The 15,569-nt window shown below is 42.4% G+C and overlaps 2 protein-coding genes across 3 annotated transcripts in view; both read left to right on the forward strand.

The window, feature by feature from the left end:
• Positions 1-11,834, forward strand: part of LOC117390079 (signal-induced proliferation-associated 1-like protein 1) — a 30,313-nt gene extending 18,479 nt beyond the window's left edge. Inside the window, exons 4-21 of the mRNA XM_033987727.2 lie at positions 1,134-1,322; positions 1,395-1,569; positions 1,876-1,979; positions 2,186-2,343; positions 4,630-5,209; positions 5,862-6,136; positions 6,209-6,469; positions 6,692-6,835; positions 6,930-7,072; positions 7,149-7,228; positions 7,303-7,709; positions 8,452-8,634; positions 9,055-9,217; positions 9,326-9,521; positions 9,608-9,754; positions 9,919-10,039; positions 10,175-10,262; positions 10,374-11,834. Of these exons, the coding sequence (XP_033843618.1) occupies positions 1,134-1,322; positions 1,395-1,569; positions 1,876-1,979; positions 2,186-2,343; positions 4,630-5,209; positions 5,862-6,136; positions 6,209-6,469; positions 6,692-6,835; positions 6,930-7,072; positions 7,149-7,228; positions 7,303-7,709; positions 8,452-8,634; positions 9,055-9,217; positions 9,326-9,521; positions 9,608-9,754; positions 9,919-10,039; positions 10,175-10,262; positions 10,374-10,517 (3,558 nt within the window). The 3' untranslated portion in view covers positions 10,518-11,834. The remainder of the gene's footprint in view (positions 1-1,133; positions 1,323-1,394; positions 1,570-1,875; positions 1,980-2,185; positions 2,344-4,629; positions 5,210-5,861; positions 6,137-6,208; positions 6,470-6,691; positions 6,836-6,929; positions 7,073-7,148; positions 7,229-7,302; positions 7,710-8,451; positions 8,635-9,054; positions 9,218-9,325; positions 9,522-9,607; positions 9,755-9,918; positions 10,040-10,174; positions 10,263-10,373) is intronic.
• Positions 11,835-13,631: 1,797 nt separating this feature from the next.
• Positions 13,632-15,569, forward strand: part of LOC117390279 (regulator of G-protein signaling 6-like) — a 35,257-nt gene continuing 33,319 nt past the window's right edge. Inside the window, exons 1-2 of one of the 2 annotated variants that reach the window (XM_033987985.2) lie at positions 13,632-13,922; positions 15,360-15,462. In XM_033987985.2, the coding sequence (XP_033843876.1) occupies positions 15,379-15,462 (84 nt within the window). In that variant the 5' untranslated portion in view covers positions 13,632-13,922; positions 15,360-15,378. The remainder of the gene's footprint in view (positions 13,923-15,359; positions 15,463-15,569) is intronic. The other variant, XM_033987986.2, reaches the window with a different exon arrangement.

A 15,569-nucleotide genomic window follows, 5' to 3' on the forward strand; every position in this document is an offset into this window, starting at 1 on the left:
AACTGGACAAATGTTTTTGTGAAGATGTTTTGCCGCTCATCCAAGCAGCTTCTTCAGTTCTGGTTAGATTGTTGGTCGGACACTACCTTATATCTGTCTGAAGGGAGAAGCTAACTAGCTTCCAGTTGACAGAACTGAATTTTTCGTTTGCTGTTAACATTGATAATTGCTATTGTTGCTGGTTCTGTAGGGAGCAGGGTCATCGTACGTTTTCTAGCTAATGTATAGACTATACTGATGTGCCCATTCTGTCTCTTAAATTATTTCTACCTTGCAATTATTTTGTGTTCAAGCTTTCATTTCAGGTGGTTCTTCCGCTAAGCCCTAATAGGCCCTAATAAGTGAATTCCAGCAGTAAATTAACACACTGCCATTGAAATTTTGTTCAAACTTTGACTTTATTTAATAATTTTATAGTGTACTGTTTTAGATGAAAATATTACTTACATTAGCATTGATTCAATGGAATACCAGATCAAGAAATGCCAGTGTCATTATGCAACTATGCCTAAAGTAATTTATCAGTCGTCGTATCAGCAGTGTGTGAATAAACCTCAGGAAGCACTTTCACACAAAACTTCAAACCACAACATTACTTTGTTGATTAAGAATGTTGCTCCTTTTGGTTTGGAATCAGGAGTTCCTAGAGAAAAAATATTATAAGATTGTATACACTCGGTTTAAGTAGCTGGCTGTTCAGGTTGAAGTAATAAAAGTTTTAGGGCTCACCTCCTACCACAAATCATGGCATGACAAATCTAAGCTGCAGCCTGTCTACCTAGCTTCTTGTCCAGTTAAAGAACATAAACCTAAAGCCCACTCTAAATCCAGCTCACACATTTTTTCCTTGAAGGCTGATTACATTGCAGTTAAACATGTTAAGCAAAAACACAAGCACACACACAAAAAAGCAAAATACTTTATATTTTGTATGAATTCTTTTTGGTTTCATATACATGTCTCTTAAAAGCCCTTACAATTTCAGCTAGCTACTTTTTTGTATTTATGCATTTCACGTGTTTGTTCTCTAAGTTTAAAGTAAAGCAAGGATTCTTAATACATTCCTGGCACTTGTTGTTCAGATACACCACTAACCTAAAGTTGAATTTCCCTCCATGCATCTGTCTGTTCAGCTGACAACTCTACGGGGATCAATCCTCGAAGATGCAGTGCCTTCCACATCTAAGCACGGCACTAGTAGGGGGCTGCCTATCAAAGATGTGCTGGAGTACCTTCTCCCTGAGCTGGACACGTCCTGCCTTAGACTGGCTCTCAACACTCCGAAAGTTACAGAGCAGCTAATAAAACTAGATGAACAAGGGGTATGTAAAAATGTAGATAATTGGTCATTGCTGCCATGTTTTTACATTTTCTAACAGGTAACTATGTTTTAGCTGAGCTTTCAGGTGAAGGTGGGGGTGATGTACTGCAGAGCGGGCCAGAGCACAGAGGAGGAGATGTACAACAATGAAACAGCTGGCCCTGCCCTGGAAGAGTTTCTCCAACTGTTGGGAGAGAAGGTCCGCCTGAAGGGCTTCACCAAGTACAGAGCTCAACTGGACACAAAAAGTAATCGCTCACACAGTGTTAAGCTGTTTTAAAGAACAGTAGATTAGTCAGAATACACAGTAGAATATGTATGCGTATGACTTGACTCTTTACTACTTAAACTATTTTCTTAGGTATTAAAATGGTCAAGGCGGCAGTTCTTCCAACTGTCATTTAGACTAGACTGTCATTGATCGAGTCTTCATTGTGTAGTTGTCTGGGCTAAAGTGAAATACTTTCCCCGTTGTACACCAGATACACACGTGAAAGATAGATGGCAGTAATGACACAATAGGTCTCACAAGTGTCTTACTGTTTTTCCTCCAGCGGATTCCACGGGCACTCACTCCCTGTACACTGCCTACAAGGACTATGAGATCATGTTCCATGTATCAACCCTGCTGCCTTACACCCCCAACAACAAGCAACAGGTAAAACAGCTCAGTTTCTAGAGTATTCAGTCAGTGTTAGGAAAGAGAAAACCCTATTGTTAGAAAACACATGTGTGTGAACACATGATTCTCATCTCACTTTCATTACTGTTCCCAATGCATTGGATTTAATTGACTATAATGCATGGAATAGGTCACAAATTAATTAATGTTAATTTCTAACGAAAGATGTATTGTTTCTCTAGCTGCTAAGGAAGCGCCACATTGGGAATGACATTGTGACAATCGTGTTTCAAGAGCCCGGTGCTCACCCTTTTACCCCCAAGGTCATTCGCTCACACTTCCAACATGTGTTCATCATTGTGCGTGTGCACAACCCCTGCTCAGATAATACATGCTACAGGTGAGTGCGAAAATGAAAATCTAATAAAAAAGACTCACTGAAACTGAGAGTTTCCATAACTAGCACTTGTATTATATTAAAATGTGTATTTGGTGTGTATTTGTATAATCGCTCTTTTGTGGCAGCTTTCAATATGTCGGGCAGTAAAGTCAGTATTTAAGGCCATGTTTGAACTCCTAACCCAAGTTTCAATAGCTTCATGCGGCTTTGAGTGCTACAGGCTTATGCTTTTTGTAGGTAGAAAACATTAAGATGAAAGCATTGTCTTGAAGGCATGTCTTGAAAGAGAATCCATTTTATTTCTTGTTTGTCTGATATTTCTACATTGTGTACTATTGTGAAGTCACTGCTTTGAGCACTGACTTGAATGCAGAATGCTTTTTTCCAGTCTGCTGGTGATTAGTGATGCAAAATGAGCCCACAACTTCATGGAATTTGCATTACTGCCCAACATGCATGAGCTGCACATTATACCATGTTACGTCTTTTTCATGCTCATTTACACATTTACACATGCATACATCCCTGGCACACTAATTCATTGTCAGCCTAACTCTTCACACAGTTATAAAATAGAAGGCTTCTTCCCTTCTCCTCCTCTCCATCCATTGCCTGCCACTTTGCCTTTGGGCAGCATGAGTCAAAGTGGTCTGAAGGAGTTAGCGCCATGAACATGAAGTGCTCTCCTCAGCCTGGCATACATGTGAGCAAGGAGGACTGTTCAGAGCAGTCCGTCAGTAGCTCAGTCTGAGGAGGAGACAAGCCAGGCCAGCCTTCTGTCTGCACCTCGCAACTACATCCAATTTAGGCAAATTTAAATCAAGACCTGTGTCACTTTGTCCACACGCTGAGTGTACATCAGACCTTCAACTCCCACAGCTGGATCTGTTTTTTCCCGAGGGGTCATCTTCTGCTTTATTGTTGAGAAGAGATTTTTATGGAAAAAGGTGAAATGCTGGTTCTCCTGGTTTGCCTTGCAGATGAAATTGAGAGTCGCGGGATACAGAATCCTTAAGGATAGTGTCGTTACTCCACCCAGCTTACTCTCCCAGCATCTAGATTCTTCACCTACTATTTGAATGTAGCCATTTAGATGGATGTCATTTTAGTGAATGGAAGCTATGAGACTGGACAATCAAATGGAGCAGTTTGCAATGAAGCTGTACACTTTTAGCTTTGCGACACCTTTGCAAAAAATACTCTTGAGGTGTAATGCGGTGGATATGGTCAACTTAGTGTGAAGATTGGAGGTGAGTTCTGGATTGTTCTTAATTCTCATGAAAATTGCTAATAGCATAGTTGTAGACTAAAGTTTTCTTTTTTTAATGAAAATGTTCTCTATTTTATTTTTTATTGATAAATTGATCAATTAAATAACTGTGTTGCTGGAGTAACTTGAATACAGCATAGGTCACACTGTCTCATTCAATGCATCAACCATAACATTGTTGATGCATAGAATATTATCTTGCTAATTTCACACACTGGCTAAGAGTCAGGAGCCTGCTGCCTGCTGAGCCATATTGCATAAGATCTTTTGTTTAGGAAATTGAGGCTGTGCATGCTAGTGCTAGCCTCAGCTCTGTTGTTGGATAGTGACAGCATGGGAGCTAGCTTGTCAACTTTGATGGGATGTATGGTATTTATAAGCCGAGTGAAGTCAGCCATGGTCTGCAACATTTTTGCTATGGGCACTGGATCTGTTATTTGTGTAATGGACTGGATAGAGAAGTTGTCAGGAGTGTCACATCCGTTCATCTAAAGCCATTTTGAGGTTTACACCCACAAGGCTGCACTGTATATTGGCACTATAGATTTTATACATGCATTAGTCTTTTAGCAGCAGGATGTGGCGGAGATAAGCTGCTAACTTCACGAGATAGACCTCATCCTCTTTGAAATATTAACATGTTTCAGTCCTTATTTAAGTTTCCCACATGCCACAGGTAAGACAAAGCACTATTTTACCTGTTTACTTATTTATAGTAATTCAATTCTAGCGCAGTCATTGTGTTGGACAGAATAGGAGCAGTGGAGGGTAACAGGAGCAGTGCATTGCCTGTAGGAATTTGTACGCCCTCTTTTATACTTCTAAATGAAGGAGGTCAAAGGAACATTACCTCCAGCACTTAAAGGACCCTATGTCCTTTGTCTTTAAAAGTATCCAATTTTTTACAATGAACTTATAAGTTTTAAGATCATGTTTTGTGCATGGTTACATATGTATGTATATTTGTTCTGCAGCAGCAAGGACTCAATACTGTTTTGTTTGTGTCTTCAATTTAGTGTGGCGGTGACTCGTTCCCAAGACGTTCCATGCTTTGGACCACCAATCCCTAAGGGTGTGACATTTCCCAAATCCACAGTCTTCAGGGACTTCCTGCTGGCCAAAGTCATTAACGCTGAAAACGCTGCCCACAAATCGGATAAATTTGGTGCGATGGCGACACGCACGCGACAAGAGTACTTAAGGGATCTGGCAGAGCGTCACGTCACCACTACTCCTGTGGAGCCCACTGGGAAGTTCCCATTTATCTCTCTGGCACACAAGCGGCGGGAGAAGACTCGTCCATACAGCGGTGCAGAGCTCAAGAGCCTGGGAGCCATCACTTGGCAGGTTCATGCTGAGGACCAAGTCGCAGGAGCTGAACGGGAATGCCTTTTGGCTATTTCTAATGACTTCATCATCTTACTAGATCAGGAGGCCAAATCAGTAGTGTTCAACTGTGCCACACGGGATGTTATTGGATGGTCGACAGGAAGCCCCGCCTCTCTGAAAATCTACTATGAACGTGGGGAAAGCGTGTCACTGCGCTCCATTAATAACAACACAGAAGACTTTGGAGAGGTGGTCAAAAGACTGGAGGTCAGTGGGGCACCTCAGCTGTCTCACATAGTACATTTCATTAGCAAACACCACCTGCTGTAACAGGAAGGGGTCACAGTCAGCCAGACAAAGAAACAGCTGATGACAGATTGCAATTAATAATACCTGAGCTTATGCACTTAGAGTCTGTTAGGTTTTTTTAAAGTACAAATATTTTAATTCCCACTGTTCACCTAAATTCAAATATGTATAATTTTATATTTCGCTTGCTAAAATCCTTCATATAGATGGCATCACAGACTTTTGGTTTATGCTGTAATGTGAAATTACACCAAATGCCACAGCTATTGAGTCTTTATTGTAGGCCTGGCTTAGCTTAATAGGTAGTGCTTTGCTGAAGTGATATCATTACTAAAGTTTCTAAGGCTGTGTAGGTGTAGGCCATGTTTGGTTGTTATGTACCGGTAAATGTTTATTAGAGGCAGCAATGACTCACATTTGTTTATTTGTAGCAAATGATATTTTACTTGCATTTTCACATGGCCAATTCTGATCAAAGTTGGCGAAGTGTGCAATTGACCACCTCTGTGCAAATATTGTACATAAAACCGTACATGTTGCATATTTTGGGTGGTTTACAATGATGCTATATGATTTCCCTGCTCATGTACTGCTATTTTCCTTCCTGCAGCTTCTGACCAAGGGCAGCCAAACTACTGAGATGACATTGCGTCGTAACGCACTGGGTCAGCTGGGTTTCCATGTAAACTTCGAGGGCATTGTTGCAGAGGTGGAGCCCTATGGCTATGCATGGCAAGCGGGACTCAGACAAGGCAGTCGACTAGTGGAGATCTGCAAAGTGGCAGTGGCCTCTCTGTCCCATGAGCAGATGATTGACCTGCTGCGCACCTCTGTCACTGTCAAAGTGGTAATTATCCCTCCACATGAGGATTCCACGCCACGCAGGTAAGCTACAAGTTTTCATCAGCCGGTCTTAACCAAGGACAAGGTTTATGGTCATTTTATTTCACCTAACAGAGGGTGCTCCGAAATCTACCATATGCCACTAGTAGACTACAAGAACCACAAAGAGGGTATGCCATATGAATTAAAGTTTCCTTTCCGCCCTCCAAACAACAACAACAACACTAAGTGGCCTCGCACCACCTCCTCCAGCCCTCAGACCCGTACCTCTGGCTCAGGGGGCACGCTCATCAAGGCTCCTCCTCCTGACTTCAGTAATTCTGCTGCCATGCCCCGCAGTGTTTCCAGTGATGGCAGACCACTCAACCCCAAAAGGTTACCTTCTTTACTTTTTCTTGTGTTCAACAATGAAATCTATTTAGTATCAATAAAAATGCAGTGTAGATTTTTGCATTATACAGCAAATTAATTCATATGAATTCAATAAAGCGACAAATAATTACATTAAAATTAGTATTACTGTCCAAGATTACAAGTCTATAGTATCTCCTTTTTTTGTCAAAAACATTTTTTGTCAATACATATGTTTTCTCTCAGATATTCTCCTGGGAATGACAACTATGCTCTGGCTTGCTCCATTGTGATGGGTCGCACAATGCACAACACAAATTCTCCTGCTAACATATCCCACAATGACACCATGAGTGCTAACCACTGGAGGCAAAAAACAGTACCAGATGGGTAAGGACTTTAACCCCTCATTTTCATTTTTCATTTCAGCCAACTAAAATACATTGTGTTCAAGTATTCGACATATTTTTAAACTGTGTTGTAGGTTTAATAACAACTGCCAGACTACTGCGTCTTCTCGACAAGCAGCAGGTGAAGTGATCAATGGGGTCAAAACATGCTCTGGAGTTGCTTGGACACGACAGGGAGAAGTAGAGACTGGCCGGCTACTGGACAAAAACACTGGGGGTGAGCTATTTTGTACATATATTATAACTGGTTTTAAACAGACATTTATCTGAGCTTTTAACTTTGTTTTCTGCAGACCCTGTGATTTCAAAGGGGCCCATTTCCAAGCTACAGTCTGAGCATGGATGTCACATGTCTCCCAACAAAAATATTAAGGTGAGTAGCACCTCTGAAACAGTAATGCAATACTTATTCTCATATAAATTCTAATAAAGCCTCTTGCTAAACAGGATGGTCCATATTCATCCAGCCAGTCCAGCAGTAATACACTGTCGAGTAATGCCTCCAGCTCTGCCCACAGTGATGAGAAGTGGTATGAGGTGGGCTCACGCTCAGGGGTACGAGGAGAACTGGAACTCAACAGTTACCTCCAGGGAGCCTCCACTGACAGCGGCATTGACGCCACCTCCTTCACAGCCACACAGAGCAGCACGGCCTCCTCTACTGGTGGCTTCAGGGCCAAGGAGAAGATCCCCTGGCAGGACGAAGCATCAAGTGGCCAGAGGAATACTGACTCCTCCCCTCCTCCAGACTCTCTGCTCACTGTCGTAGGCAGTGAGACTCAGGCTAAGAGTCCTTCACCATTTCCACTACATCCTGAGACATACAGCCTGAATGACGCCTCCACCCTACCCAGGTGTGCTGCTAATTCTGTTCATTTCAGCTGTGTAGGCAGCTCAGGAATTTCTGCCCTTACATCAATGTTAAATAGACAGTGATTCATTGTAGTCCAAATATGTCCTGTACAAAGCCAGATGGAGAACACCGAAGCTATGTGGTTTTGGCATAAACAAAGACAGGCTAGAATTAGAAATAAGAAGAATATTTGTGCATGCATCTCTAGTTGTGTGTGGGGTTTGTTGTATTTTTTATTGTCACCCGGCATTCACAATAGAAAGGGAGTGCTTGAAGTTGAAGAAATGCAAACTGTGTGCTCAGCATCACATCCTGTCTTCTCCAAAACCCATTTCCTTTGACTGAACCGAAGGCTTTGCTCTCTATTCTATAACCATCTAGAAATAACTGGAGCAGACCTGTGCATTGACAGCGATGCTTTAAAGTATTCACACAGAGATGGCAGTTCTTTGAACATTCAGCTGTCTATATTTTAAGTATTGCATATTTTTGAAAGAAGTAAAAGTGAAGTACAAGGACATATTCTCCTCACTTATACTGATGCATCCCACTCTTGGCATACAGAGCAGATTTACCAGGCCATGTTCTGACGGATCTGTGGGGTTTGCATGTTGTATTATGGTCTCCTTTGAAGTGAGTTAATCTCCTCTGTGTATTGTTCTGTTCTGTTTGACATTTGCATAAATATCAAAGTGCTGTCTGGTGCGTCCTCCAAATTCACTAATTTCTCACTATTTCTCCAGCCATAGTCCATTAGGCCAAGTCAGCAGGTCCATGTCCCCCCAGGAGGAGCCCACCTCTCCTACTTCCCAGTCTCCAGGAGCAAAGAGCTTCTACCCACGTCAGGGAGCAACATCCAAGTATCTGATTGGTTGGAAGAAACCTGGAGGAACTGTCAACTCTGTGGACTTTGGCAACACTAGAAAGTAAGTGAAGATTTTTTTTTACTGCATATGTGAGAAACTAGGGAGCAGTGTGTAAGCAGAGGCTGAAGAATGCTCTGCTCTGCAGGAGAATGCAGCCTGCTGTGAGTCCTGTTGATGCCGAGTTAAAATACAACAAATAGGATTGTCAAACAGTGCTTGGAATACTGCTTGTAAAAAAAAAAAAAAACAACAACACTGCCATCATGTGGTCAATAATAATAGTGGTTCTTAGTTGTGAAGCTCAGCTAAAAGTGGAAAGTTTGATAAACCATTCACTGTTGGTGTGTACAAACAATGCTCTGTCTGGGTTATTATTTTTAATGAAATGTTGTCTTAGTAAATCTTTATTCTCTTTATCATCACTGCTGCTAGGTACATTAAAATAATGACCTTACCATTTATGTATTTTTCTCCTCCAAGACGACACCAAAGTGACGGGCCCTTGGGTGGTCAGCCACAGCTCAGGGCCAATCTACGGGGAGCCCAGTCCCCACAAAGACATGCTGCCAAGTCAAGTCTGGAAGAAGATTTAAAGAAACTCATCACATTAGATAGCCCCCCACCTATGACAAGTGAGGAGCAGGTAAAGTGGAACCTTTTTATGAAAAACTGCAAGAAGCAATGAGGGGAAATGTGTCAATGAAGTGACTACTCCACAGATGCTAAACATACATTTTGTCTGCTCCTCAAGCCCCTATTCCCAGGCCCCACCCCCGGCCGCCGCTCCATTCAGAGGACAGTATCAGATGAGAGCATTTACAGTGGGCAGAGAGAGGCATCCTCCAATGTGCAGAAGGACACTCCCACTGACCTTCTGTTCAGCTGCTCCACAATGCCACGCTCACCCACTGCCCGAAACGGCAAGCGGCAGTCGCATAAGTCAATGGGTAGAGGATGATGATATTAAAATTATGATTCAATGAACTTTGCCTTTGTGACAATTTTAGCATGATTATTGTGGTCTTATCTCCAGGAGACTTGTCAGCCCCTGACAGCATGGAGTTTGAGCAGAACAAGAAAAATCAGGTAGAGGATCCTGTGCTTATGCCCCTGCCTGATACTGGGACAGATGGTCCACTGGACTGGGCCCACCTAGTGGACGCTGCCAAGGCCTTTGAAGGTGAACAGTCATCATCACATTTAAATTTGTTGCAAAATGGCTTTTGAAAGGTTTATTATAATACCATGTTTCTTTTTACCACAAGATGGCACTACAGGACAATTATTGTAACAGTTTGGACTATACCTTCTAAATAACATGGCATTTGAACTGTTTTCCAACAGAACAGCGGCTGGTGTTCCTGGCAGCCCAAGAAGAGAGTGCCCTGGCAGAGAGTGTGGCCACCAGCAGCACGCCACAGCAGGCAGAGCCTCAGGCAGCTCCTCTCAGACTGCCACCCCCTGGGTAAGAGTCATTTAATATTGACCACATGCTGATTACTAATTACACGTGTAATGAACACACTATATAACCACACAAAACACCATCATTGGAGTAACTTTACATTTGACCTGGCTAACGGTATGTTTGTGCTTACAGCGATATTAATGACAGTCCAGCTTGTCTTCTGGGTAAGGTGACCCAGCTGGAATCTATGGTGAGGATGCTCCAGGATGATCTAAAAAAGGTCAGCCATCCAGACTGTCTACTAATTATGTGAACAGATCTTTGATGTTTCCGTTTTTATGTGAACAAAAAGTGACAATATACTAATGTTGTTCTGCTTTGTTTCTCCTAGGAGAAAGACGCAAAGGCATCACTACAGATGCAGGTCCAAAGCTTGCGTGAGGATAACCATCGTCTCCTAGAGGAATCGTACAGTGCTTCAGCCAAGCTCAAAAAGTTCACTGAATGGGTCTTCAACACCATAGATATGAACTGACAGCACTGTGAGCCTGATCATTACTCAAGCTCTTCTGAAACCTCAGTGTTAACTACATGGTCCATCAGTGATGTGGGACTTCAACAATCTGTGCCAATGCAAACTCTGCTGCCATACAGTTTATTCTACGTGACTTGAACAACAGTGTTTTGGTGCATAAAGGGGAATGACTAGACCTGGCATGTCCTACCCTCCCATCACTGAGTCATGTACTGTCCTCCTTTAAAGTCCTACATAACCTAATTACAAGGTTACAAGCTAAGCTTCATTTCAGAAACAAATTAGAATGGCTATAATTGATGCATGAGTTGGAAAACATTATCCAACATTCCTTTGGGAAACACTTTCTAGGGATTAACTGTGTCAAGAAATAATTTAAATTCTTCAGTCAAAAGAGCACTGACTATTTTTATTACTACTCAAATGATAAAACTATATATGAGATGTCCATATACTGTGTGATCACAGTGTGGCTGCACAGACAGACTCTTTAAATAGCACACACTTTACACAATGTAAAACCTATAGCATCTGTCTGTATTTACTGTGTAAAGATTGTACTAGCCTGTGAAATTTCAGAGGGTTATTGAAAATGTACAGGACTACTGTTCATATGCTGATGATAGAAAATATATTATATAAAAGCAAAGCATTAAAGGTGCCACACAGAGTTCAAGATGTGTAAATACATAACATATTTTCTCACCTCTGCCCTTTATTTGTACGCAAAGATATTTGTGACAAAATGGCCAAGAAAAGTGATATGAGTATCTGCATGTAGACAAAACCAAAAATATGGATTATTGAGCCAAGAACTGACAACATGTAAAATGCTACATGGAACTAACCCGTATTCAGTCCATAGCATGCTTTACATCCGCAACTGGATCCTACGTGGTTGCTGTTCATTTGAAATACAAGGTGAAATGTATGTATGAGACTGCTACAGTGTGTCTGTAGTGTGTAAAAAGCCTCATAGCTCAATTTGACTGTATTTAGTTTATCGTTGCCACAAATTTCGGTGATGTTTTATTTCTTATTTGAGATACTGTGCAAGTGTATATAAGCAGAGATTTAATAATCACCAGAATTTGCACCTTCATTCTTTTTTGTATGATTATTTTTGGATGTATTTTTAATGCTTTGTAGCTGCGGTGGAATGAGTGGAGTGAGAGGCTAAAGAATAGAGGGATAAAATGGGACTAGACCATGAGCTGGACTCGGAAAATGAGTCTTGGAGCTATACCTTTCCGTTGTTTCCATTGAGCTGTGATGTGTACAAATGTTTATATCAATTAAAGACATTTTGTTGACTTATATTTTTAGTTTAGGGTATTTTTTTTGGTTAATCTGAGCTGCCAAGGACAGAAAACTGATATCTGTCCGTGTCCTACAATAATTCCTGCTATTATTTGTGATTAACTGGGAGTTGCTGTTTTTCCACTTAGCCCTGATTACACAAGGCATTTGGACCTGACACAGGGGAGCCAGAATAGGATAGATGAGTGTTACCTGAAGGAGACATCCCAATGAGAGATTAAGTGTTCTGCAGCTGAGAAGTAACTGTCAGGGGCCGTGTACATCTACACCAAAGAGTCTGCCCTGTATATGCAGGAGAAGTGTTTTGGGCCTATCTATACTAGCCAGTTATTTACAGAACCTTTTCAGAAGTGCTTGGGGTTAAGTAAAGCATGAACTGTTGTATAGATCAACATACAACATTGTGCAAACAAACAAATATCTAATCTACACTTCAAAGTAGGCTACATAAGAATCCTGGTGATCATGTCTGTACTGAGGTTTCTATCCTGCAGTGAACAGGCAGTTCAATAATTTCGCATTAACGCAGATTATGGCAGGCCTGGCCCCTTATAAAGCAGATTAGTGTTGTGTGTGTGTGTCTGTTGGTTGCTGGCCCTGTCTGTCACCTTGTTATGGCTGCTCCTCCTTAATACCAGAAGATATGCTGCTCATAGGTCACTGGAGTGGTGATCAGAGGGGGAGGGAACGTTTACACTGTATATACACTGTTATTTGCTAGTGGCGTATAGACAATTTCATAATAATATGGGGGATGGTGGGCTATATTGTACTGTACAAGGCAAGCCCACTCTTCTACTGCTAAAAGTATGAGAACAATCTCAATACTGTAGGCCAGCAGATAGTTTCACACTTTAATAAGAATGCAACTCACAAGGACCTGTGCAGCCTCAGTTTCCCTTGGTAACTACTGAGCACAGCAGTTCTTTCAAGTGTTCAAAATGCTGTGATACCTACTTATGTTTTTCTTCCAAACTGTTACGTCCAATAATGAAATAAAAGATCGTTCACCTTTTCCTTGAGAAAAAGAGACATCTTACCATGCCTGCTCCATATTTCAATGGCTTTCTGTAAGGGAGTGCACAAAACACCAAACCAGCACAGGGAGCAGAAGGAGGAGCAGCGGAGAGGAGAGGCCCACTGGAGAGATGTGAGCAAGATGCGTCTTTGATAACTGGTGAACTGGTTCTGTCAACACCAACAGCTGTGCGTGCCTGTCCATGTGTGTCTATGTGCTCACAGTGCATGCATGCGTTCACAAATTGGCCATGCTGTGTATTTGTGGAGCATCTTCCTCAGGGGCTTTTGGGATCTCATTTATGGTAGGCAGAAAAGGTCCATTCGTTCGGGGGTTGCCATTTAAGCTTGGATGATTCTATACTTTTTATGAAGGAGGAGAAGAGCCTGCCATATAGCTCTGTCCGTCCTTTCACAACATGATGCAATGGATTCTTTCATACACACTCACTGTACATGCAAATGGAAAAACGTTGTTCCTTCACAGGGGATATTTATAGCCTCTATCTGTGCACCCAGACACTATAATATTCTTGCATTAGCATTTCAACATTGTCCTAATGAACTGTTTCTTATTTTCATCATTAGTTGGTGTTGCTGCAGTGTGCTACCCTCCCTCTGTCCTGCTTTCGTCTCCACACATACACACCATCTCTCCTTTATACTCACTCTAATTCCTTCATCCCTCCCCCTGGTTTCCAACTTGCTATTACACAGCATCTCCCTCTCTCTCCCCTCACACTCTCTTTGGCTGGAGCGCATGCACACGGCGAGAGGGGGGGTGGGTTTTCAAATGACATGTGAGGATCTCCTCAACTGCCGGGGCCGGCCAGGACTTTTCAGGAAGAAGAAGAGGGATACTGCAGTGACCGTCTCTCTTGTTGCCGCTTGACTGCCTCCGTCCTCACTGTCTTCCTTCCTTTTTCTCCACTTCTGCCAATTACACCATGGACCTGCCCGCTGCTTGTTGCTAAGGGGGAGCCAGCCGTGCAAGTGCAGCCGTGGGGAGTGCACACAGCGCTGCGTGGAGTGGAGAGGAGTGGACGCACCGTTTATTTGGTCGATAAGGTAATGAGCGGATGCAGCAATGGCAAGGTGTCACAGATGTTGCATGGCATTAGGTTGCATTCCAAGTGTCTTCAGTTCACAGTGTATACATTGAACTATGACAGAATCTTCCACTGCACTAAGTTGTCTTTTTAGGAAGCATACAGCTGTGTGTATGAAGTGCGGTATATATATTCCAGGCATGTATTTGACACACTTTATCAGCTCACAGACAGGCCCTCTTCACTCACAGCTTCTTCCACTGGGGACCTATCCACTCAGTATTGTTCCTCAAGCAGGTGCTATGCAATCCATAACGCCTGTCTATCTTTATGCCCCTGAGATGCACACTGCAAAGATTAGCTGCCTAATGTGCTCAGACTCCTAAAAGAGCAGCATGGCACTGGCCAATAGGAAGTGCTGTCTTTTCTGCTGCACTATACTTGTAATAACAAACAGCAAGGTAAGAGCAGGTAATTACTTCTGCACTCCTGCATGTCACTAAGCCTCATACACTCACTACAGTCAGGTGTGAAGTGAATAAGCCACAGAGAGCTAGAGTCTCCTGTTGCTACCAGCACACTAGAATCAGCACTTGTTAAAAACTTGCAGTGTTGCATATTTCTCAAATCCCATTGGTTTGGGTATCCCTTTGGCAAGATGCACTGTTACTAATTGAATTCATGTATGAACATTTTATTCTGTGCCTGCATAAAATCCTGTCAAGAGATTATATTCCACCTTCAATACATTAAACTCTATAGAGTGACGTGTATTCTATTAATATCTGATTGTGCAAATGATTGTGTAGTAGCCCTTTGTGTAGTAGGCCATTTAAGTCTTGTCAAAAGGTCATGGAAACGGTTTAACCTGTTTAAAAGGCTAGAAGCACTCAGTGGCAAAGGGTAGAAAAAGCTATGGGGGCTTGTTGAAGCGGTCGACAACTGACGGTATGGAAATCCTTATTAAGCGGAATTAAATCTCCAGAGAGATTGTAGAAGAGGGAGGGTCGAGTAATGGGGGTGCAGGCAGCAGAATGGAAGGGTGTGGAAGTAGTAAATAAATCCCTTAACATCGGCTTGAAGCAATAGAAGTAACACTGGATCTGAGAAACCATCTTATGATTGCAGTTAGCCAACACTTAAGATGTGTGAGAACAACCAAGCAAAGAAATCATACTTACCTGAACATAAAATAGACTATACTTACTGTTTAAGATGTGTGTATTAGTTAATATGCATCCTCCACCTGAGCCTCTTATCTGGCCCCTCAGTGACAGGCAGCCCATTTCCCAGACACACAGTTTTTCGGCAGCTGAATGTCACAACGATAAAAGACTGGAAGGAATTTTTGCTCCCCCGGGGAATAAAGAAGCTGACTGATGTTTATCAAATCGTCATCTTACATTCTGCCTGTGTCTCTCCTAGTGCTCATGTTGTGCCTCTATTTCCTTGACAGGGTTGTTTTTCAGTACAAGATGGCAGAGGGGTCGAGGGAGCAAGGAGCACCAGGCAGCACGGATCCGGAGGAAGACTCGCCAAATATGATTGTCTACAGAAAGGTAAGTCGCAAGTTTATATGGTGGGCGGGTTCTCTATGCGGGCAGGAAGGCAATGACCCGTGACAGTCCTGACAGCCCACTGGTTCATATCAGTGTGGTGTCAGGTT

Source organism: Periophthalmus magnuspinnatus, chromosome 22, assembly GCF_009829125.3.
Source record: "Periophthalmus magnuspinnatus isolate fPerMag1 chromosome 22, fPerMag1.2.pri, whole genome shotgun sequence".
Lineage (NCBI taxonomy): Eukaryota > Metazoa > Chordata > Actinopteri > Gobiiformes > Gobiidae > Periophthalmus > Periophthalmus magnuspinnatus.